Consider the following 25,040-nt stretch of genomic DNA (forward strand, 5'->3'; position numbering starts at 1 on the left):
TCCTGAGTTTACAGAGGCCACTCGTAGAAGGGGGTACTGTCATGAGTGTGTCAGGTGTGACAGTCATTCTGGATCCAGCTGTAGAAGGGCACTACTCCTGGCTCTGTAAGTACATTCCGGATCTTGCATCTCTGCTGGTGAGTGATATCCTTCTCCCTAGCGGTGATCTCTACCATCTCTACCATCTGCTACTGCCACCCTTGCTGGCAGCTTAAATACCTTTAGTTGCTTCAGCAAGATGCCGGTGATAGCTCTATTTACCTCTGTTCATTGAAAGTGCTAGAAGTCTACTAGTTTCTTCTTGGAGCCTCTTGAAGGATTGCTGACATGGGCTCTCTTGTGTCATCTCAAGCTAAGTGTATTCCCTCATTTGTTTTCCTGCTTTGTCTTTAGTTGTAGTGGAGGCTGAATAGTGCGCACCCCGTCCCCTCAACATCCAGAGCTTATTGCTGGGGCAGTCAGGGATTAAGTTAGGTGGTGAACCTATCTAGGGACGTAAGGGCAGAAAGGGTGTTGTCAAATCTGCCTAGGGGTCTCCACTCTCCCATTTCTAGTGTTTGGACTCCCCCACCCTCTTCCCGTTGTTGTGCACCTAGCTTCTCCCTTATCCAGCAAGACAGGTAATCTAGTAAGATTAAAGATTAAATAGTAATTAATAGTAATCTTTACTATAAGATTAAAATGGCTTCTCACACTGACAGAAACCTATTCTAAACTGTTAGGACAAGTGCTGTGAGCATGTAAATCTGGAAGCTCTGATATCCTTCAATGTGTAGGAATATGTGCTCACAGTGGATATTCTGATATAACACTGAAAATAACCAGAGTGCTGAGGTAGGACGAGGTTGCTCACACTACTGTCAACCTTTCTGAATTAGAGTACATGTTATCTCTATTTCACAGCAGTGGAACATCTTACTGCATGTGCTCACATGCTAACATCCCAGAAAGGGTTTCAGTCAGTGTAACAATATGGTGTCAATTTTAAGGTACTATCACACTTAGCGATGTACCAGCGATCCTGACCAGCGATATGACGCTGTCAGGATCGCTGGTACATCGCTAAGTGGTCGCTAGTGAGCTGCCACACAGGCAGATCTCACCAGGGACATCGCAGGGCACGGGGGTCGCTACTTACCTGTCACACTAGGCGATCCTGCGTCCTCCCGCCCGGCTCCACACTCGTCGCTCCACAGGAAGCTGACGACGAGAAACGGTCCAGGACGTTCTCGCGCGATCAGCAATGAGCAGCGGGGGAGCTTGTCATAGGTAAGTATCACACACAGCGATATCGCTAGCAATATCGCTATAACGTCACAAGTTATAGCGATATTGCTAGCGATATCGCTTAGTGTGACAGTACCTTTAGTCCTAGATGAAACTGTTGTGATTTTCCCATTAAAAGTATTCAGTAATTTATTTATACTGACATTTCCTTCAGTTATTTATTTTTGTCTACTCCCAGAGAAACCCTTTACGGTGCTTGTCTGTAATTTTTCAGAGTATTTAAACAAAACAGGTGACTAACACTTATGTACAGCATTCTTTTGAATTATCACTCATTTTTAAACAATACAATGTATTTCTTATCTGTGTTACTCAAGTATCCACTTCATTTTTCCCTCAGAAATATTGCTGATGACAGCACATGTGTGACATAACAGCTTGAATCCACTCTTAAGCCTCTTGCAGACATACTGCACTTTCATTTTTTGAAAACAAAATATAGAAAGTATAGAAAAAACACACAGATGCCACATTGTGGAATAAACCATTCAAGATTAATTTGCATGTAAAAAATACCAGATAATGCAATGTATCCATTAATTTTACAGTTCATACACTAAAAGTTTATAAACATATTTGTCATAATTTGTAATAATTTGTCAACAATTGTTAGAGATCCCCTTAACCTAGAGAATGATCAGCTACTGTACTGTGTAAAAACTGTCTAAATTTGTGCCATGCATTCATTGGAGTTATTAAAAAAAAAATCCAAATCCTTTATTGAAATTATGAAATGTGTTGTGATTCTGTAATGAGACTTTTTGCATTTACATCTTGTTGAAAATGACACAATCATGAAATTAGTGGAAATACAAAACTACAGCAACACAAGTCAAACATTTACAGCATATGAAATGTGTATGCATCACTTCTATTTTAGTAAGGTTACAAGAGACAATTTTTAATTTTTTTTTTATTTTTCCTTAAATGTTCACTGTTGTTTCAACAAACGTTGCATAAATCAATAGTACAAGTAAATATAAGAAATTTTGTGATATATGTTATCAGAGAAATGTATGCCTTTCTCCACTTATGAGGCAGTGCTTCCCCTCCCCACTCTGAAAATCACCTCAAATCTGTATTGGTGAAAGCAAGAGGGAATGCAGCACAGAGACTGGTTACATCTCTTATTTAACTCTATGAAGAGGATTAGAAATATGGAACATTCAGAACAGTGAGAAACCAGAGAGCTCATGCTGCAGCTTTCAGCAACTGTATTTCACTTTAGTGCTGGATTTACAGTCACACAGCTCAGTACTAGTGTATAATGTTTTCCATGGTGCAACTTCTGTCTGTGCTGCAGAGAATGAAAAGCAGGAATCTATTTCTGTGTGTGTGTGTGTGTTGTGTGGGGGACAACCGCTAGGTCAGAGACAACTGAAAAATAGAGATAGTGAAAAATGAAGGATATATGTCACATAATTGCTAGAAATAGTGTTATTTCTCATGAATCACCACCATTTTCGAGTTCCACTTTTTTTGGCAGTGAAGTTTTTAGAGGTGAAACAAATTTGGAATCTATCTATCTATAATAATAAATGCCCTAAGCAGCTTCCGGTTGTAACAACTTCCATCCAGTTGTAACCGGTGACGTCACCGCACACCTCTTTCCATGTTAACCCTCAACACACCACTCCTCCTCAACACACACACTCCTCTCACCATCTCCACTCACATCCACTCACTCTTTCACTCCACATTCGACCCCTTCTCTCACTCCGTCTCTCATACTCACGTCATCATTGCCGCTGATCCACGATCCCCGACATCTTCTTCTGCCGGCGCCATCCTGGATCCAGACGTCCTCCACGCCGGCGACATGTTCTTGCGGCGACGCCATCTTGAGTATCACGGGATTTCGCCGATCCAAAATGGCGTCGCCGCAAGAGCATGTCGCCAGCGTGGATGCCGTCGGGATCCAAAATGGCGTCGGCGAAATCTCGCGAGATTTCGCCGACGCCATTTTGGATCCCGACGTCGTCCACGCCGGCGACATGTTCTTCTGGCGACGCCATCTTGAGTATCGCGGGATTTCACGATACTCAAGATGGCGTCGCCGCAAGAACATGTCACCGGCGTGGAAGGACGTCTGGATCCAGGATGGCGCCGGCGGAAGAAGATTTCGGGGATCGTAGAGCAGCGGCGATGACGGCGTGAGTATGAGAGACGGAATGAGAGAAGGGGGTCGTATGTGGAGTGAAGGAGTGAGTGGACGTGAGTGGAGATGGTGAAAGGTGAGAGGAGTGTGTGTGTTGAGGGTTAACATGGCAAGAGGTGTGATGCTATCGCATCCTCCCAATGCGATAGCATCGGGCCATAATCTAGTGTCATATAATTGCCAGAAATCATGTTATTTCTCATGGTTGGCAATGTAGTTTTTAGAGGTGAATCAATTTTGGAATGTGCTATCTATATAAACTGCATTGTAAAAGAGTGGAAATTTGCATTAAAAAGCATGTTTGTCATCATGGTTTATGTATTTTACAAGTACACAATTATGACAAAAATGTCAAGTGAAAACCCAGCCTAAGGGTATGTGCACATGCTTCGGAATGCTCTGCGGATTTGGCCGCACGTATTTTGTAAAATCAGCAGGTAAATCTGCAGGTCAAAAGACCTGCGGTTTTACCTGCGGATTAGCCTGCGGTTTTGCCCTGCGGTTTTTCATCTCCACAATGGAGGAGATGGGAAACCGCAACGTAATCCGCAGAAAGAATTGACATGTCAGTTCTTTCTGCGATTTTGAAACCGTGGAAAAATCCGCACAGTCTGCACAGCGGTTTTTAATATCTATAGGATATTATGGTAGTGTACACCATCCGCAGCGTGTGCACATACCCTTAAGATGAGGAAAGTGTCTGAGCACCCCTCACCCTGTCCACTGGAAACAGCACTGCATTACCAAACCTTTTAATGTCATACATCTTCTTTAAGATTTTCCTACAAAAAAATACTAGAAAATCATTGATCCTATTAATCTCTTAAGGTTAGGAGTATTTATATGGGCTAATTTGTTTCTATAAGAAGAAATAAATATTGGAAAGCAAAAGAAAAATGTACTTGAAAAAAGGATTTGTTTTGATTTGTCTTTTTTTAATTAGAAAATGTAACTTTTGGTAATTCATTCATATTTGAGGCTCTGGATGCAAATCTTGAAATATTTAAATACATTTTATTTGCCTGTGTTATACAGAGAGTTCGGTGCAATATAACAGAAACTCAATAAAACATCAATGAGACAAGATACAGCCTTAAGGTGTTTGTCTGTACTCAGGTGCTTCTGAGTATCTGAATAAAACAGGTGACTATCACTTATGTACATATACAAAATTACTTGGCACTCAAAATCGGAGAAGCAATTTTTTCTTTATTGTGCACAATAAAGAAAAAATTGCTTCTCCGATTTTGAGTGCCAAGTAATTTTGTATATGTCTATGGGTTGGAAACCTTACTTGAGCACCAATTCTCCTCTGTTTTTCTCTGGAGTGCCGTGTTTTTTTTGTATATATCACTTATGTACAGCATTCTTTTGAATCAGCACTCATATACAGTATATATACACAACAATAACATTTATTGCTACCTGTGTTACCCAAATACCCACTTAACTTTTCTATCAGGAATGTCGCTGATGCGAGCACGTGTGACCTAATACATAACTTGGAATCCATCCTTCAGCTGCAGGGCAGTCATCAGTTGCAGCCCGGAATACCAGAAACATGTTTTGCTGATTACTTGCCAAAATTTGAACAACCTCTCCTTGGTAAACATTGATCTCATCCTCCTTCACTGCTGTGTAATCATGTGTCACCAGCATAGTGGAGATATTGCTACTTTCAGTCTAAGAACAGAGAAGAAAAAAAAGAAAAAAAATTTGCAATAAATGATCAAACAATGGTACAAATATCAACACTAACATTGAAGAACTGTAGGTTAGGTATTTATTTTAAAATAATGAATTTGCTTATTCATAAGGCTATGTTCCCACGGTCAGTAAACGCTGCGGGTTGGACACTGCGTTCATCCGCAGTGTCAAACCAGCAGCGGTCTGATGTTACAGCATAGTGGATAGGATTTCAAGACTTCCCATCTCCACTATGCGTTTAGAGACGCCTCCGGCTCCCTGCATAAACGGACGTGCGGTGTGTCTTTCCAGACCGCAGTATGTCTATTTATGTTGTGAAGACACTCAGTCTCCGCAGCGTAAATTACCCATAGGATTGAATAAGATGCGGAAAACGGCATTATCTTTCTAGTCACATGCGTAGTAAGAGCGGGAACGCAGCTTCCTACGCATGTGAACTAATTTAAATAAAGGTGTACCTTTTGCCACAGCTGGAAGTTCGCGTCCACTACAGTTCTCGCGATGAGCTCAGCTGACCGCGAGAACTGCCGTGCACGTGACCGCCTTGGACGGGGTTATCTCCGGTCACTGGCCAAGTTCTTACGGTCAGCTGACCGCGAGAACTGCAGTGCACGAGTTGTCTCTGGTGATCAGCTTCAAGGTCCGCTGTGTCTGGATGTCAGGCTAGATGGTGGCCTGAAATGCCAGTCCCAGTATTCTGCTGTACTCTGGCTGGTTAGCAAATATAGGGGGACCCCACACCATTTTTTTTTAAATTGTTTATTAAAAAGGAGGGCACCTCTCTCTGTGCTTTCCTCCACTTTCAGTGTCGCATACTTCCAGCTGTGTCTCAAAATTCACCATTATTTAAATTGGTGCGCATGCGTAGTAAGCTGCGTTCACGCACTTAATACGCATGTGACTAGGAAGATAATGCGGTTATAATACATCAGATGAAAGTGTATGGGTATTTTACGTAACATAACATTACATAATGGGAAGGGAAGCAAAAGGCCAGAAAAAGCCATACACCTGGCAAATGCTATTGAGAACTCTGGTATTAGAAGTGGGAGGAAAGAACAAAGACAGAAAAATCTAAATAATAAAAATATTGGAGAAAGAGAAACCAATCACAAACTAAAATACTAATGCACAAAGCATGGGCAACAAACAAGGAGAACTGGAACTACTAACACAGGAAAAAAAATATGATGTCATTGGAATCACTGAAACTTGGTGGGACGATACACATGATTGGAATACAAGGCTAGAAGGTTACAACTTATTTGCAAGAAACAGACTTGATAAACGAGGAGGTGTCGCATTTTATGTTAGAAACGCGTATATCTGCACAGAGATTGAAGCTTCAGAGACTGGGAGTTCTGTGGAAACTGTTTGGGTAAGAATACAAGGACAGAACAAAGGAAAGGACACCATTGTAGGCATTTACTACAGGCCGCCTGTGCAAGCTGAAGATATGGATGAACTCTTTATGCATCAAATGGCCGAGTTCTCCAAAAAATATGACATAGTTGTAATGGGAGATTTCAACTATCCAGACATTTGTTGGGAATCTCTCTCAGGTAAAACTAACAGGTCAAGGAAATTCTTATCTTCTCTTGCTGACAACTTTATCTTCCAAAAGGTAGGGGAGAAAACAAGGGGATCTGCTACCTTGGATCTAATCCTTATAAACAGGGAGGAAATGGTTGAGGAGGTAAAAGTGGCTGGGACCCTAGGAGGTAGCGACCATGCTATTTTAGAATTTTGGATAACTAGAGGAGGAAGACCTGAGAAGACTCAGACGTCAAGGTTAGATTTCAGAAAGGCAGATTTTAATGGATTCAGAAAGAGAATTGGAGGGATCCAATGGCTGGATATCCTTAAAGACAAAAATGTCCAGGAAGGATGGAAAATCTTGAAAAATGAAATTCTCAAAGCACAATTGTTAACAATTCCGAAAAGAGGGAAGAATAGGAAGCATTTAAGGAAACGAGGATGGATGAACACAGAACTTAAGCACATGCTAAATAGGAAGAAAAATGTTTATAAAATGGAAAGAGGTAGGCATATCTAAAGTAGAATTTAATGATGTCTGCAGAGTCTGCAGGGCACAAATCAGATTACTAAAGCTGACAATGAATTGAGGCTTGCAAGAGACATCAAAAGCAATAAATAAAGCCTGGGGCTTTATTGTGATTGATCTAGGCTGCTGTGCACACTCACGGCAGCCCCGCCCTGCCCCAGGCATTATTTATTTTTGCATCCATGTCTGAGCCTGCATTGCCCTTCATCTGTGTTTGCTGGTCAGGCAGTGTGTGGAGGTCAAACCTGAGATGTCTGTGTTCAGACCTGGTTGGCCTTCATCTGCACCTGCTCCATCTGGCTGCACGGGAGTGATGCAGTCATGCTTCAGGTATGGATTGTATTTGATATGGTCTTGCTTTTAAAACATTTAGGAGGCCGCAATGGCACAGTGAATAAATATAAATGTAGAGTAGGACCCCCCATATGAGATTGCCTTGGCGTGGCGGGGTGGCTCAATATATTGATCAATATTTTGCTAAATGTCTCATTTTGAATGCAGTAAGATATGTGCATATGCACCTCATGTTATGCGTTCTGACCACTGGCAGTGCTGGCTCTTCTCTCTTTTTATTGCAAATTGGTTTTGTGGCTGACCACCACTGTTGCCGTGCACGCTTGGTCATGTTCGCCATCTTTTCTGTGTTTATTGTGATTGATCTAGGCTGCTGTGCACACTCACGGCAGCCTCGCCCTGCCCCAGGCATTATTTATTTTTGCATCCATGTCTGAGCCTGCATTGCCCTTCATCTGTGTTTGCTGGTCAGGCAGTGTGTGGAGGTCAAACCTGAGATGTCTGTGTTCAGACCTGGTTGGCCTTCATCTGCACCTGCTCCATCTGGCTGCACGGGAGTGATGCAGTCATGCTTCAGGTATGGATTGTATTTGATATGGTCTTGCTTTTAAAACATTTAGGAGGCCGCAATGGCACAGTGAATAAATATAAATGTAGAGTAGGACCCCCCATATGAGATTGCCTTGGCATGGCGGGGTGGCTCAATATATTGATCAATATTTTGCTAAATGTCTCATTTTGAATGCAGTAAGATATGTGCATATGCACCTCATGTTATGCGTTCTGACCACTGGCAGTGCTGGCTCTTCTCTCTTTTTATTGCAAATTGGTTTTGTGGCTGACCACCACTGTTGCCGTGCATGCTTGGTCATGTTCGCCATCTTTTCTGTGTTTATTGTGATTGATCTAGGCTGCTGTGCACACTCACGGCAGCCCCGCCCTGCCCCAGGCATTATTTATTTTTGCATCCATGTCTGAGCCTGCATTGCCCTTCATCTGTGTTTGCTGGTCAGGCAGTGTGTGGAGGTCAAACCTGAGATGTCTGTGTTCAGACCTGGTTGGCCTTCATCTGCACCTGCTCCATCTGGCTGCACGGGAGTGATGCAGTCATGCTTCAGGTATGGATTGTATTTGATATGGTCTTGCTTTTAAAACATTTAGGAGGCCGCAATGGCACAGTGAATAAATATAAATGTAGAGTAGGACCCCCCATATGAGATTGCCTTGGCGTGGCGGGGTGGCTCAATATATTGATCAATATTTTGCTAAATGTCTCATTTTGAATGCAGTAAGATATGTGCATATGCACCTCATGTTATGCGTTCTGACCACTGGCAGTGCTGGCTCTTCTCTCTTTTTATTGCAAATTGGTTTTGTGGCTGACCACCACTGTTGCCGTGCACGCTTGGTCATGTTCGCCATCTTTTCTGTGTTTATTGTGATTGATCTAGGCTGCTGTGCACACTCACGGCAGCCCCGCCCTGCCCCAGGCATTATTTATTTTTGCATCCATGTCTGAGCCTGCATTGCCCTTCATCTGTGTTTGCTGGTCAGGCAGTGTGTGGAGGTCAAACCTGAGATGTCTGTGTTCAGACCTGGTTGGCCTTCATCTGCACCTGCTCCATCTGGCTGCACGGGAGTGATGCAGTCATGCTTCAGGTATGGATTGTATTTGATATGGTCTTGCTTTTAAAACATTTAGGAGGCCGCAATGGCACAGTGAATAAATAAAAATGTAGAGTAGGACCCCCCATATGAGATTGCCTTGGCGTGGCGGGGTGGCTCAATATATTGATCAATATTTTGCTAAATGTCTCATTTTGAATGCAGTAAGATATGTGCATATGCACCTCATGTTATGCGTTCTGACCACTGGCAGTGCTGGCTCTTCTCTCTTTTTATTGAAAAATGCAATGTACTACATCTGGGCAATCAAAATGAAAAAGCATATACAGAATGGGAGGAATAGGGTTAAGCAACAGCACATGTGAAAAAAGACTTGGGTATACTAATAGATCACAGACTGAATATGAGTCAACATTGTGATGTAGCACCAAAAAAGCAAATGCAATTCTAGGACTATTAACAGAAGCATACAGTCTAGATCACGTGAAGTCATTATTGCCCTCTACTCCTCTTTGGTCAGACCTCATCTGGAATACTGTGTCCAATTTTGGGTGCCACATTTTAAAAAAGACATCAACAAACTGGAGCAAATTCAGAAAAGAGCGACCAGAATGGTGACCGGTCTGCAAATCCTGTCTTATGAGGAAAGGTTGCATGATTTGGGAATGTTTAGCTTGCAAAAGAGAAGACTGAGAGGAGGCTTAATAGCTGTCTACAAATATCTCAAGGGCTGTCACATTGTAGAAGGATCATCTTTATTCTGATTTGCACAAGGAAAGACTAGAAGCAATGGGATGAAACTGAATGGGAGGAGACACAGATTAGATATTAGAAAAAACTTTTTGACAGAGTGATCAATGAGTGGAACAGGCTGCCACGAGAAGTGGTGAGTTCTCCTTCAATGGAAGTCTTCAAACAGAGGCTGGACAGACATCTGTCTGGGATGAATTAGCGAATCCTGCTTTGAGCAGGGGGTTGGACCAGATGGCCCAGGAGGTCCCTTCCAACTCTACGATTCTATGATTCTATAACATCATGTAACATAACGCTACATAAACTGACATGCTACGTTCTGGCATTGGTGCACACATAGTGGGCATGGGATTTCTTGAAATCCCATCCACTATGCTGTAATATCTGGCTGCTGCGGATGTACGCAGCATCAAACCCGCAGCGTTTACTGACCGTAGGAACATACCTCAATATATCCGCAAACAGGAAAATCCCTTTTTTTTCCTTCCCAGAAGCCAACTTTCAATTAGCTTTATTTCAAGTGACAAAAAAGACATGCAATGAAAAAACGCAGAAAAAACGCATCAAAAACACAGGTGACCTGCCAGTTACCTCAGATGCAGTTTTGTTGCAGATTTCATCTGTGTCAAATCCTGAGCACATACTGAGCCATTCCTGATTCCTGTGCACATACCCTAAATGAAACGGTTCAGTATTTTCTAAACTACATTTGTCAATAGTCCTCATTCCGGGATCTCTATTAATGATATTTGCTTTTTCTGTGTACACTATTACAAATCCAGTAGGGTTAACTTGCACATCAGTCCTTGATGTTCATCAGTGTCACAATCTAATTTCCTGCTCAAAGATAAACAGTCAGGCCTATATTAGAAAGCTGTGGAGTAATAGGAGGAAACCAAACTACCTGAATGAATTCTACCAAAGACAGAAACAATAATGACTACAATTACAGATGTCAGAATTTAGTCATTGCATTTTATTGCAGTTTATTGAATCCATGACTGTTTTGTTTCAGCACTATAACTACTACCCTCACAGGCAGGGTCCTTCATCTTCCTGTACAAGTCAGTGATTTGTATTGTTTTTATGATGTATTCCCCTTTTCACATGTAAAGTGCCATGGAATAAATGGGGCTATAATAATAATAAATAATAATAGTTGCCTAGTTTGAAGAAAGATGATGTTGGGTATCATTCTGTTTTTTGAAAGATATCCTTACATATTCAGGTCTAATTAGGCATTTTGGTTTGACATGATTCAAAATTCTACTGCAGGATAAATGCCTGATTGCAGGGCCCACACGACTGAGATCCGCACCAATTACCATGAATGCAGAGAGGAGGAGATTGGATGTGTGATAAATGTCTATTGTTAGAAAATCCCTCCAATCTATATACTGCAAGTGATTTTTTTTACTGAGCTTCTGCTTGGATCTGGTATCAGTGGCTCCCTCAACATACAGGCACAGCTGTGGAGTTTCTGGTCAGATAAAAACCTGGAATAAAACTCATCCTGCCTCCCATGCAAAGTCATGGCTTTTTTTACAGTTATCATTTCATGAGATTTCCACAGCTTTTATTGAGTTAAAAAGTAGGTGCATAAAGTAACTGAGCTTCCCATAACAGTACTAAAGAGGCACTCCCACCTAATTACACCTATGACATCACGTGATTAAATCTGACTAACTGACTCTTTCTAAGCTCTATGTAGAAACGGGGTCAGTTTTTGCTGTATGAGTCATGAGTCACTGCAAAGTCCCCAGCATGGGAAGGAAGAAGCAGCTGGGCCAGGAGTTCAAAAGAGGAAAGATATATGCAGGGACAAGAGACTTCCTGTTTCTACACTGAGCAGAGAAAAGAGAATTAGCTGGATTGAAAGGCAAAATGAGCAATTGTAAATACAGTACTATTTATAAAGCGGCTAAAAACTTTGATGGCAGTGCTTCTTTAAGAGCTAAATGTAGGAGATTTAACAATATATAGCTGATATCCAATGTGAGAATATGAAAAAATATGGTGTTTACACAGTATCACATTTATAAAGCATCTTGGTGTTTTTAGCTTTAAAGGAGTTGTGCGGGCATACAATATCAATGAATTGTGCTTAGTATGTGTCATCAAAATCAGATTGGTGTAGGTCTGATACCCAGCACCCCAACCAGTCAGCTGCTATTAACTCCAGTGGCAGTTAGTTTCTTTAGTATACTAAGTAATCTGTAGTACCCAGCAGCAACCACTACACATTAAATGGAGCTATTCAGCTCTGTTCAATATGTACATCCAGCTGCTGCCGGATCTAATATTAGTTGATTGATGGGGAGCCGGGCTTCAGACCCTCACTGATCTAACTGGGATGATTTAGCGAATCCTGCTTTGAGCAGGGGGTTGGACCAGATGGCCCAGGAGGTCCCTTCCAACTCTACGATTCTATGATTCTATGATCTGAGATCCATGATAGGTCAGAGGATAAATAATCAAGCGCTGTATGTGCAGAGAAACCCATTAAGTCCGTTTCACCATCATGGCATGGGCAGCTTTTCTTATAACTAAAAAAACAGCTTATCTGTAATGAAATCACAGTCAACATTGCTTAAGTCAAAAAAATCTATAACTGTGAATAATGCAGTTCATTTCTTGAGAAAAGACCTTTGGCACACGTAATGGCATTTTTTAAGCCAGTTTATGTCCAGAAAAATCAGACAATTTTCAACTGATTTTCATCTGATTGTCATTTGTGTGCCATCCATGTGTCCGTATTTTACATCCATGTGACACCTGTTTTCATACATGTACACTAAAAAATGATCAAATACAGTTTCTTAGGTTTATAATAGAAATGTATCAGTAAAAATCATTGGATGCCACTTGGATGTTCCGTATGAGATCTGTTTTTCTACGTACCCATAGACTTGAATGAGTGAAATTCATACAAAACTTGGAAGAAAGAAGCGCTGTGATTTTTTTTTGTCATAGACATTTGGACCAAGAAAATCATTCTTCTGAACCGACCTATTGAATAACATGGGTTATTGTGCTGTTAGTTTGCTGTCCGATTGATACGCTCATCTGCATGAGTTCTTAAACCTATAGCCCACTGAAGTAAATTGCTCCAAATTTATCAATACATTTGGTGCATCTCTTGGGCTTTATATGCAAGAGAAAATTAAATCTACACCTTAGCTTTCAGCTACGATGTACTGCAGTGCAGTACATTATAGTAAATTTGCTGCACTGCCATAGACAATAACCCTTCTGGCAAAGCTTCAAAAAGTTTGGAGTTAGTCTTCTTTAACTCCTTTATGACTGCCTTTTCATGATGATCATTAACCCTTTCCCGATATTGGAACTGTTTGATCCAATGTTGGGTCCTCAGGTATGGTCTTACCCAGTAAAAAACAGCAATGGAAATGAGCAGTATTGCTGCTGCTATCTAGAGGTGAGCAAACTTTTCAAGATTCGGTTTGGCTCGGTAAACATCCCTGACCCATTGAATTCAATGAGAGGCAAAACCAAACGCATGGACAACACCTTAACCCCTTCACCCCCAAGGGTGGTTTGCACGTTCATGACCGGGCCAATTTTTACAATTCTGACCACTGTACCTTTATGAGGTCATAACTCTGGAACGCTTCCATGGATCCCGGTGATTCTGACATTGTTTTCTCGTGACGTATTGTACTTCATGTTAGTGGTAAAATTTCATTCAAATAACTTGCGTTTATTTGTGAGAAAAACGGAAATTTGGCGAAAATTTTGAAAATTTCGCAATTTTCCAACTTTGAATTTTTATGCCCATAAATCACAGAGATACGGCACACAAAAAACTTGATAACTAACATTTCCCACATGGTTACTTTACATCAGCACAATTTTGGAACCAAAATTTTTTTTTGTTAGGAAGTTATAAGGGTTAAAAGTTGACCAGCGATTTCTCATTTTTACAACACCATTTTATTTTTAGGACCACATCACATTTGAAGCCACTTTGAGGGGTCTATATGATAGAAAATACCCAAAAGTGACACCATTCTAAAAACTGCACCCCTTAAGGTGCTCAAAACCACATTCAAGAAGTTTATTAACCCTTTAGGTGCGTCACAGGAATTTTTTTGAATATTTAAAAAAAAATGAACATCTAACTTTTTTTCATAAAAAAAATACTTCAGGTTCAATTTTTTTTATTTTACCAAGGGTAACAGGAGAAATTGAACTGCAAAAGTTATTGTGCAATTTGTCCTGAGTACGCAGATACCTGATATGTGGGGGGGAACGACTGTTTCGGCGCATGGCAGAGCTCAGAATGGAAGGAGCGCCGTTTGACTTTTTCAATGCAAAATTGGCTGGAATTCAGATTGGATGCCATGTCACGTTTGGAGAGTCCCTGATGTACCTAAACAGTGGAAACCCCCTACAAGTGACCCCATTTTGGAAACTAGACCCCCCAAGGAACTTATCTAGATATGTGGTGAGAACTTTGAACCCACAAGGGCTTTACAGAAGTTTATAACATAAAGCCATACAATTAAAAAATCATATTTTTTACACAAAAATAATCTTTTCACCCTCAATTCTTATTTTTCCAAGGGTAACAGGACCCTAAAAGTTATTGTGCAATTTGTCCTGAGTACGCTGATACCCCACATGTGGGGGTAAACCACTATTTGGGCGCATGGCAGAGCTCGGAAGGGAAGCAGCGCCATTTGACGTTTTTGGCTGGAATTGAGATCGGACACCATGTCGCATTTGGAAAACTCCTGATGTACCAAAACAGTGGAACCCCCCCACAAATGACACCATTTTGGAAACTAGACCCCCTAAGGAACTTATCTAGATGTGTGGTGAGCACTTTGACCCCCCCAGTGCTTCACAGAAGTTTACAACACCCGGGCGTGAAAATAAAAAATTCGTATTTTTTCCACAAACATGATCTTTTAGTCACCATTTTTTATTTTCCCAAGGGTACCAGGAGAAATTGGACCCCAAAAGTTGTTGTCCAATTTGTCCTGAGTATGCTGATACCCCATATGTGGGAGAAAACTACTGTATGGGCACACGTCGGGGCTCGGAAGGGAAGTAGTGACGTTTTGGAATGCAGACTTTGATGGAATGGTCTGCGGGTGTCATGTGCGTTTGGAGAGCCCCTGATGTACCTAAACTATTGAAACTCCCCACAAGTGACCCCATTTTGGACACTAGACCCCCCACGGAACTTATCTAGATGTGTGGTGAGCACTTTGAACCCCCAAGTGCTTCACAGAAGTTTATAACAGTCGGACGTGAAAATAAAAAAATCATTTTTTTCCACAAAAATGATATTTTTGCCCCCAATTTTTTATTTTCCGAAGGGTAACAGGAGAAATTGGACCCCAAAAATTGTTTTGCAATTTGTCCTGAGTAGGCTGATACCCTACATGTGGGGGTAAAACACTGTTTGGGCGCATAGCAGAGCTTGGAAGGGAAGGAGCACCATTTGACTTTTTCAACTCAGAATTGGCTGGAATTGAGATCAGACGCCATGTTGCATTTGGAGAGCCCCTGATGTGCCCAAACAGTGGAAACCCCCAATTCTAACTCCAACCCGAACCCCAACACGCCCCTAACCCTAGCCCTAACCCTAGCCCTAACCCTAACCCTAGCCCTAACCCTAGCCCTACCCTAACCCTAACCCTAGCCCTAACCCTACCCCAACACACCCCTAGCCCTAACCCTAGCCCTAACCCTAATGGAAAAATGGAAATAAATACATTTTTTTTATTTTATTATTTTTCCCTAACTAAGGGGGTGATAACGGGGGGTTTGATTTACTATTTAAGGCGGTTTTTATGTTTGGCGGCTGTCGCACGCTAAAAGACGCTTTTTATTGTAAAAATAGTTTTTGCATCACCACATATTGAGAGCTATAATTTTTCCGTATTTTGACCCACCGAGTCATGTGAGGTCTTATTTTTTGCGGGACGAGTTGACGTTTTTATTGGTACCATTCTCTGGCACGTGAAATTTTTTGATCGCTTTTTATTCCGATTTTTGGGACGCAGAATGAACAAAAACCAGCGTTTCATGTATTTCTTTTGGGGGGGGGTGCGTTTACACCGTTCCGCGTGCGGTAAAATTGATAAAGCGGTTTTATTCTTCGGGTCAGTATGGTTACAGCGATACCTCATTTAGGTCGTTTTTTCATGTTTTTGTCGGTTTTATGCAATGAAAACTATTTTATATAAAAAATAATTATTTTTGCATCGCTTTATTCAGCGAGCTATAACTTTTTGATTTTTTTGCTGATGATGCTGTGTGGTGGCTCATTTTTTGCGGCACAAGATGACATTTTCAGCGGTATCATGGATATTTATATGCGTCTTTTTGATCGCGCGTTATTACACTTTTTGTTTGGCGGTATGATAATAAATCATTATTTTTTGCTTCGTTTTTTTATTTTTATTTTTTAAGGGGTTCGCTAAAGGGGTTAACTAATGGGACAGTTTTATAGGGCGGGTCGTTACGGACGCGGCGATACCTAATATGTGTACTTTTATTGTTTTTTTTTATTATTTCCAAAAAATGGATTTATTGGGGGAATATTTTTTTTTTTTTCTAATATATTTGGCGATTTTTTTTAAAATTATTTTTACACTTTTTTTTTATTTTTTTTTTTACTTTATTAAATAGTCCCAGGTGGGACATCACTGTCCTGTGACAGATCGCTGATCTGTCACATCACAGATCGCTGATCTGTCACATCACAGATCACTGTGACAGATCAGCGATCTGACACAGGCACTGCAGAAGGCTTCCTCATGCCTGCGCTTTGCAGACACTGAGGAAGCCAGCTTCCTGCAGGCCCCCGTCGCCATCTTGGATTCGGGGGCCTGGAGGAAAGGAGTCCCCCGCAGCAGCGCTGCACATTGCGCTGCCATGGGGGGCTCAGGGAAGCACGGAGTGAGCCCCCTCCCTGCCGATGCTTCCCTTTAACCCCCGGTACACCGCAATCGTGTTTGATCGCGGTGTGCAAGGGGTTAACGTGTCGGGGGCGGTCCGTGACCGCCCCTGACACATTGTGCCGGGTGTCAGCTGTGATAATCAGCTGACACCCGGCCGCGATCAGCGGCGCTCATCACGTGGCCGCCGCTGATCGCGGTAGACGTACTATCCCGTCCACGGTCATACGGGCCCGGGTATCGTGGACGGGATAGTACATCGGATGTCAGGAAGGGGTTAAAGGGAGCCAAAAAGCTTCCCAAACAGCTCAAATTAGGGGTAGACAACAGGAAAAGTACAAACAGTATAATTGTGCAGCATGGATGCAAGGGTTTGGACCAGCATTTCTAGCTGAAACATTGATCAGTAACAGGTGGTTGAGTGTAGGCCTGGTGCTCTGAGAGCCCTGCCAAATTCAGGCAACACACATCAAGACCCAACTTGGAGTCCAAACATTTCCAAAACTTAGGGGCAGACACCAGAAAAAGTGGTATCAATTGACCCACAGTAGAACATTTTATAATGGCACAGAAGCAGTCAGCCAAGGCAAGGCATGAGGTAACAGGGTCTGCGCCAGCATTAAGAGCCTTTAACTGAAGCTCCAATTAAGACAGGGTGAAGGAGCAGTGTAAGCCTGCTTTGCTGGTAGCCCTGATACCTCATGCAACAGCTCAAACTGATTTTTCCCTGGCACACTCAGGTGGCAAAAACAACAGTTTCGTAGAATACTATTGGTAGAAACATTTAAGGATAGTCACACAGGTAGTTGACTGATCAAATGACCCACAGTAGAACATTTTATAATGGCACAGGAGCAATCAGGAATGTACCATTCCTGAGATACCAGCATTTAGACCTTTGAAATGAAGTTTCAATTAAGACAAGTTGGGTGACGGAGCAGTGTAAGCCTTCTATACTGGGAGCCCTGGATACCACATGCAACAGCTTAAACTGTTTTTTTCAAGCCACACTGAGGTGGCACAAACATCAGTTTTGCAGACTGCTATTGGTAGAAAAAAATGTAAGGATAGTAACACAGGTAGTTGACTGAAAGTAAGTGCATGCCTGCCAGTTTGGGGGCCCAACTGCTACAGGCAACAGACATGAAGGAGACATAACTTGGAGTCTCTACATTTCAGAAAAATCATTGTCACACACCACTAAAGTGGCATCAATTTCAACAGAATAAAAACAGTATAATCGTCCTCTGACACCCGTTCCACTACAGCCAACCCACCAAATGGAGACCCAACTTCGATTCTCCACATTTCAAAAAATAGTTTGCAACATCAGCAGCAATAGCAACAGCAGGCACAGAAGCCATAGAAAAGGTGTCACAGACTGCAATAATGCAAGACCAATGCATCACGCTAAAAACGACACCATTGCCTAGTCTGCCCAGTCTGTGACTGTGGTCCAAATGTCATTGGAGATCCATGACTTGTTCATCTTGATGAAAGTAAGGCGGTCTACACATTCAGAGGACAGAAGGATGCGCTTATCCATCAGGACCACCACCAGCAGCGATGAATAGACATTCTGAGAGAATGTTGGCTGCTGTTGTGATGCTAATCACTTTTCAAGGCCAAGAGTGGTCAATGATTCCAAGGTCAGGAGCCAGGAGGGTACATCATAAACAGAAGGAAGAGACAAAAGCGTAGTCAGGTATCGTTCTGAGGTCAGAGTACCTGGAGGATACCGGATCAGAGCTGAAGGGGTTAAATAGGAGGATGGTCAGAACGAAGTCCAAGGTCAGGCAACAGATCAAGCATACAGAACTCAAGGCAAAGGAGAACAAACCTCACAAGCTGAATGTATGTCTGGCAGAGTTCTGGGAGTCACAGCTCAGTTAGGAAGCATGGCAATTACTTGGAATAATGAACACTTGGAGACAGCCGATGTCTCACAATCTCAGATTGGATAGTCAACACACTGACAGCTCAGCATTCCCCTGTACCAGATTGGATGGCCAAGTTGTCAAAGTACTGACAAATTCAGCACACCTCTATACCAGATTGGACGGCCGAGCTGTCAGTAACTGCATCCCGGACACACTGAGGGGTGGAACCGTGACAGTACCCCCTCTTCTAGAAGGGGCACTGGACCCCCCAACTTCCCTGGAAATTTTAGATGGAAGGCCCTGACTAATTAATTGGGCTTCACATCTCGAGAAGGGACCCAGGATCTCTCCTCTGGTCCGTATCCCCTCCAGTGGATGAGGTACAGAAGGGAATTATGGACCCGCCGAGAATCCACAACTCTCTGAACCTCATACTCCAGGCCACCGTCTACTGAAGGCAGAGGGATTTATGGAATACATTAGGGATGCGAAGGGATGGAGGAAGTTTTAATCTAAATGATCACCTCTAGGATCTTATATGAAACAATAAATTTTGGACACAACTTACCTGACGGCACTGTTATGATCTGAATTTGATCTGACAGTTTTAAATTGCACGGGGTGAACATTTTTTACTTTGGCAAGTGCCAAGTGACTTGACTGTCCCCGGTGGTGGTTAGTGGTATCGCACTTTAGGTTTAATTTGCACGTAATTATGAATCAGGTGTGGGGCTCTATAAGTGAGTCTCAGGGTGTGCAATCACTGCTGGTGATACTGATTGATTCATTCTGAGTTTGTGAAGCCTGGGTGAACATGGAGCTGAAGAGGAGTCCTGCGCAGTCAGCCAGAGGAGGCGAGTGGCAGCTAATGGTGTCTGCAGGAATTGCTGGCATGGCGTGGAGGAGTCGCAGTTTATGGTGTCGGCGGGAAGTGCGTGCATGGCTTTGTGGAGTGGCGACTATGGAGAGAGTTGCGCTCGGCATGCTCGACTTGGTGGCCGAGAGCTGGACTCAAGCATGCTTAGAATTTTGGCAGAGGCTGACTCATCCTTGGGACTCTGTTATTGGACTGCTGCAACTGGAGATGGACTCTGCTCCAAGGCTGCACTATGGTGTAGGATCCAGGATGGTGATGGATCCGGGTGGAGGTGAAGACGCACGCAGGTGGTGGGGCTCTGTTGCAGGAGCATAAGCACAGAGCCTAAAGCTAAGTGGTGTTTCCCCTGTATTGTCTCCTTTCCTCATGTGTGTCTCTAGTGCAGTGGTGGGATTAGTCTCCGCACCGACCAATTCCCTAGTGAGGGTTTAGGGTCAGGGCGAGCAAGGGTTTAAGGTTTGCGTGCGGCGACAGGTGCGGAGCCTGTATAGGGAACGTAAGGAGTGCAGGGACACTGGCTCAGGGGAGCTCAGGAGGTCTCCACTCCCCTATTCCCTACCGCAGGGCCCACCATTGTTAACGTTTCCCAGGTTCACTCTTATTATTTAAATTCGCCGTACTGGAGGTGGGGTTTCCAGAATGTATTTATAACGTGTAATACCTAAATTCGCCAGGTGGAGGCGGCGTATCCATCTGCACGTATTATTTAAATTCGCCACTGGAGGCGCTGTATCCAGGGTCACGTGTGTTATGGGTCCACCTTGCGGTAACATCTGCGTCCAGACACACGTGACCATGATAGGCACTTTAAGTTTAATGTTCCTAGCAGACAACCTTCTATCGGCCTTTCGTTTTTGGTGAATCTGGGCAGTCCCAATATTCTTTTGAACCTCCCTCCAGACATTCCCAAGTTTCTGCACGGCAACCTCCACCCCAGGGCATTCAGAAGTAATCCTAGAAAACTCACCAAAATGGGGATGAAAGCCATAATTACAGAAGAACAGTGAGGTTCCAGTAGATTGATTTACTCTACTGTTAAAAGCAAGCTCAGCAAGAGGTAAAAACAAAGGCGAGTCCTCCTGTCTTGCTGCCACAAAGCACCTTAAAATTTGTTCCAAAGATTGATTTGTCCTTTCAGTCTGACCATCAATTTCAGGGTGATAAGCAGATGAAACTGACAAGTCAATCCCTAGTTTATTGCAAAAAGTTCTCCAAAATTTAGAGATAAATTGTACTCCTCTATCAGACACAATTTCCAGGGGGATCCCATGTAACCTTACAATATGAGAAATAAACAAACAATCTGGAGAGTGTCTCTGCACTAGGTAATCCTGACAAAGGAACAAAATGAGCTTGTTTGCTGAATCGATTAACTACCACTCAGATAGTAGTCTTCCCATCAGAAAGAGGCAAATCAGTAATGAAATCCATGGACAAATGAGTCTATGGTCTTTCTGGAATATGCAATGGAGCCAATTCCCCAGCCGACCGGCTATGACTGACTTGGGCGCGTGCGCAGACTTCACAAGCAGATACAAAAGCTTTAATATAATTATGTATGGACGGCCACCAAAAAGGACTAGCAATGGCTTTCCTTGTGGCAGTTACCCCAGGATAACGTAATCATGAAATTTGTGTAACACCCCCAATCTTAGGCTACTTTCACACTTGCTTTGCAGCGCGTTTTTACCGCGTTTGTTTTTTTCCAACATTAGTTGGCCCCTCACACTAACTCAAACCATGACTTTACTAACCCTAACCCTTAACCAAACCAAACCATAACCAAACCATACCCTAACCCTTAACCAAACCCTACTAACCCTAAACCCCCTTAACTAACCCTAACTCTAACCCAAACCCCTAATTTCCATTGTCTAACCAATGGTCAACACACAAACGCATGCGCAAAAAAACGCATACATGAGCATGCCAATGCGCACATATGCACACCCATAGACTTATAATGGGTGTCTTGCTGTAAAAAAACGCATTGCGTGCGCATGCGTTTTTTGAGGCAAGTCGGACGCCCAAAAAATGCAACAGGATGCATTTTGTGCGCCCGAGCGCACACCACAAAAAAAGCATGCGTGTAAAAACGCATACAAACGCATGTGTATGACCACATAAGCGCATCCCATGCAAAATATAGGGAAAAAAAGCACATGCGTTTTTTAGCACTAAAATACAGCGCAAAAAAACGCAAGTGTGAAACCAGCCTAAGGCACAAATAATTTAGACCCTGGGGAAGTGGAAGGAGCCAATGACTGGACTTTAAGAATCTCCTCTTCTAATTCTGAGGTTACCATAGATACCACAATACCCTGAGGAATAATGGAGGTTTTGGAGGAGAAATGGAATCTAGACTATGAGATAAAGCATCAGCTTTCACATTCTTAGACCCTGGACTTTTAGAAAATTCAATGTAAGCCAAATTCTTATGAACCGTGATCACCATAACTGGAGGAACCACCCCTTCAAAAAATGCCTCCATTGCTCAAAGGCCAATTTGACAGCAAGTAACTCCTGATTCCCAACATCATAATTTCTCTGTCGGTGAAAATTTTCTAGAAAGAAAAGCAAATGGACACAGGTTAGTAGGAGTTTTGGGTCCCTGCGATAAGACTTCCCCCCCCCCCACTCCAATATCAGAAGCATCCACCTCCACAATGAACGGAGATTAGGTTGGATCAGAATGGGTGAGGACATAAAACACTCTTTTATTCTTTCAAAAGCCCTGATAATACCCAGTGACCAAACCTTGAGATCTGCCCCCTTATGTGTAAGGTCAGTAAGTGGTTTAGCAATCTGTGAAAACCCCTTGATAAATTTTCTATAACATTTGGCGAATCCCAGAAAACACTGCAAACCCAATCGATTATGGCCTGCAACTTCCCAAGGTCCATCTTAAAACCCTCTGCTGACAAGATAAACCCCAAGAAAGAGATTTCCTGAACAGAAAAAAACAATGAGGAGGAAATAACAATGAGGTTGAGATAATAACGGATGATTATAATGCTGATGAACCTCGCTGGAGTGAGAAGTGATACCTTCCCCCATTCCCTATGTAGTGCCATTATAAGGTGATGACTGAATCTCATATGCTGTTTTGGTTGTAATATGCGTGCACCCGCTTGCCTCCTGTCTCTGCCCCATGTCATCTGGCCATGCGGCGTCCTTGACATTCAACTGGGAGCCATGGCAAGTGCTGTGACCCAGTAGGCCTCACTGGGTCACGTGGGTGCAGTGCGGCCAGCCGCAGTGGCATGCACCGTTATAATACATCTAATCAGTGTCCGGTCACGTGATTGACACATGACCGGTTACTAAGCATACAAAACTAAGCATACAAAACAGGGAACTAAGACAATACCTCCCCCTTGAGAAAGCATGGCGAAATAGCAGCGAAACGCACGTCAGGGTTGTTCACTAATCAAGTGTGATGTGCCTCAGTACGTGTCAAGATGATCCCTGTTTATACAGTCATGGCCAAAAGTATTGACACCCCTGCAATTCTGTCAGATAATACTCAGTTTCTTCCTGAAAATGATTGCAAACACATATTCTTTGGTATTATTATCTTCATTTAATTTGTCTTAAATGAAAAAACACAAAAAGAATTGTCCTAAAGCCAAATTGGATATAATTCCACACCAAACATAACAAAGAGGGTGGACAAAAGTATTGGCACTGTTCGAAAAATCATGTGATGCTTCTCTAATTTGTGTAACAGCACCTGTAACTTACCTGTGGCACCTAACAGGTGTTGGCAATAACTAAATCACACTTGCAGCCAGTTGACATGGATTAAAGTTGACTCAACCTTTGTCCTGTGTCCTTGTGTGTACCACATTGAGCATGGAGAAAAGAAAGAAGATCAAAGAACTGTCTGAGGACTTGAGAAACCAAATTGTGAGGAAGCATGAGCAATCTCAAGGCTACAAGTCCATCTCCAAAGATCTGAATGTTCCTGTGTCTACCGTGCGCAGTGTCATCAAGAAGTTTAAAGCCCATGGCACTGTGGCTAACCTCCCTAGATGTGGACGGAAAAGAAAAATTGACAAGAGATTTCAACGCAAGATTGTGCGGATGTTGGATAAAGAACCTCCACTAACATCCAAACAAGTTCAAGCTGCCCTGCAGTCCGAGGGTACAACGGTGTCAACCCGTACTATCCGTCGGCATCTGAATGAAAAGGGACTGTATGGTAGGAGACCCAGGAAGACTCCACTTCTTACCCCGAGACATAAAAAAGCCAGACTGGAGTTTGCCAAAACTTACCTGAAAAAGCCTAAAACATTTTGGAAGAATGTTCTCTGGTCAGATGAGACAAAAGTAGAGCTTTTAGGGCAAAAGCATCAACATAGAGTTTACAGGAGAAAAAAGAGTCATTCAAAGAAAAGTACACGGTCCCTACAGTCAAACATGGCGGAGGTTCCCTGATGTTTTGGGGTTGCTTTGCTGCCTCTGGCACTGGACTGCTTGACCGTGTGCATGGCATTATGAAGTCAGAAGACTACCAACAAATTTTGCAGCATAATTTAGGGCCCAGTGTGAGAAAGCTGGGTCTACCTCAGAGGTCATGGGTCTTCCAGCAGGACAATAACCCAAAACACACTTCAAAAAGCACTAGAAAATGGTTTGAGAGAAAGCACTGGAGACTTCTAAGGTGGCCAGCAATGAGTCCAGACCTGAATCCCATAGAACACCTGTGGAGAGATCTAAAAATGGCAGTTTGGAGAAGGCACCCTTCAAATGTCAGGGACCTGGAGTAGTTTGCCACAGAAGAATGGTCTAAAATTCCAGCAGAGCATTGTAAGAAACTCATTGATGGTTACCGGAAGCGGTTGGTCGCAGTTATTTTGGCTAAAGGTTGTGCAACCAAGTATTAGGCTGAGGGTGCCAATACTTTTGTCCGGCCCATTTTTGGAGTTTTGTGTGAAATGATCAATGTTTTGCTTTTTGCTTCATTCTCTTTTGTGTTTTTTCATTTAAGACAAATTAAATGAAGATAATAATACCAAAGAATTTGTGTTTGCAATCATTTTCAGGAAGAAACTGAATATTATCTGACAGAATTGCAGGGGTGTCAATACTTTTGGCCATGACTGTATTAGTGCACATTCATAGGATGACTTTATAGGACAATGTGATGTGTCTCTTTGGGGCCTTTGGAATTATCCTTGGAATTGTCCTTGGAATTATATGAAACCATACAAAAATAATTTACAAGGATCAGTGATAATCAATATTGATGATCAATTAAAACCAGAAGGATGTATACAGACTGTGCCCTGCTACCTGCCACCATCGCACTCTAACAAGCATCTCTATTCTTCCGACAGGTATGTTCATCCACCCAGCTCTCCTGCTGTCTGTCTATGAAGTGCACATAGTACATCACCCAGCTTTGCACATAGACTTGCCTCTGCACCTAGCATTCACATAGTATGCCTTTCAGCTA

At 42.7% G+C, this 25,040-nt stretch overlaps 1 protein-coding gene across 1 annotated transcript in view; it reads right to left on the reverse strand.

Moving 5' to 3' along the window:
- Positions 1–4,439: 4,439 nt before the first annotated feature.
- The window catches only part of TRIO (trio Rho guanine nucleotide exchange factor), a 2,342,529-nt gene continuing 2,321,928 nt past the window's right edge, over positions 4,440–25,040 (reverse strand). Inside the window, 2 exon segments of the mRNA XM_073555735.1 lie at positions 4,440–4,918; positions 4,920–5,128. Coding sequence (XP_073411836.1) covers positions 4,876–4,918; positions 4,920–5,128 — 252 coding nt within the window. The 3' untranslated portion in view covers positions 4,440–4,875.

The sequence above is a fragment of the Dendrobates tinctorius genome, unplaced genomic scaffold (assembly GCF_039654945.1).
Source record: "Dendrobates tinctorius isolate UK_male_01 unplaced genomic scaffold, ASM3965494v1 ptg000229l, whole genome shotgun sequence".
NCBI classification, from domain to species: Eukaryota; Metazoa; Chordata; class Amphibia; order Anura; family Dendrobatidae; genus Dendrobates; species Dendrobates tinctorius.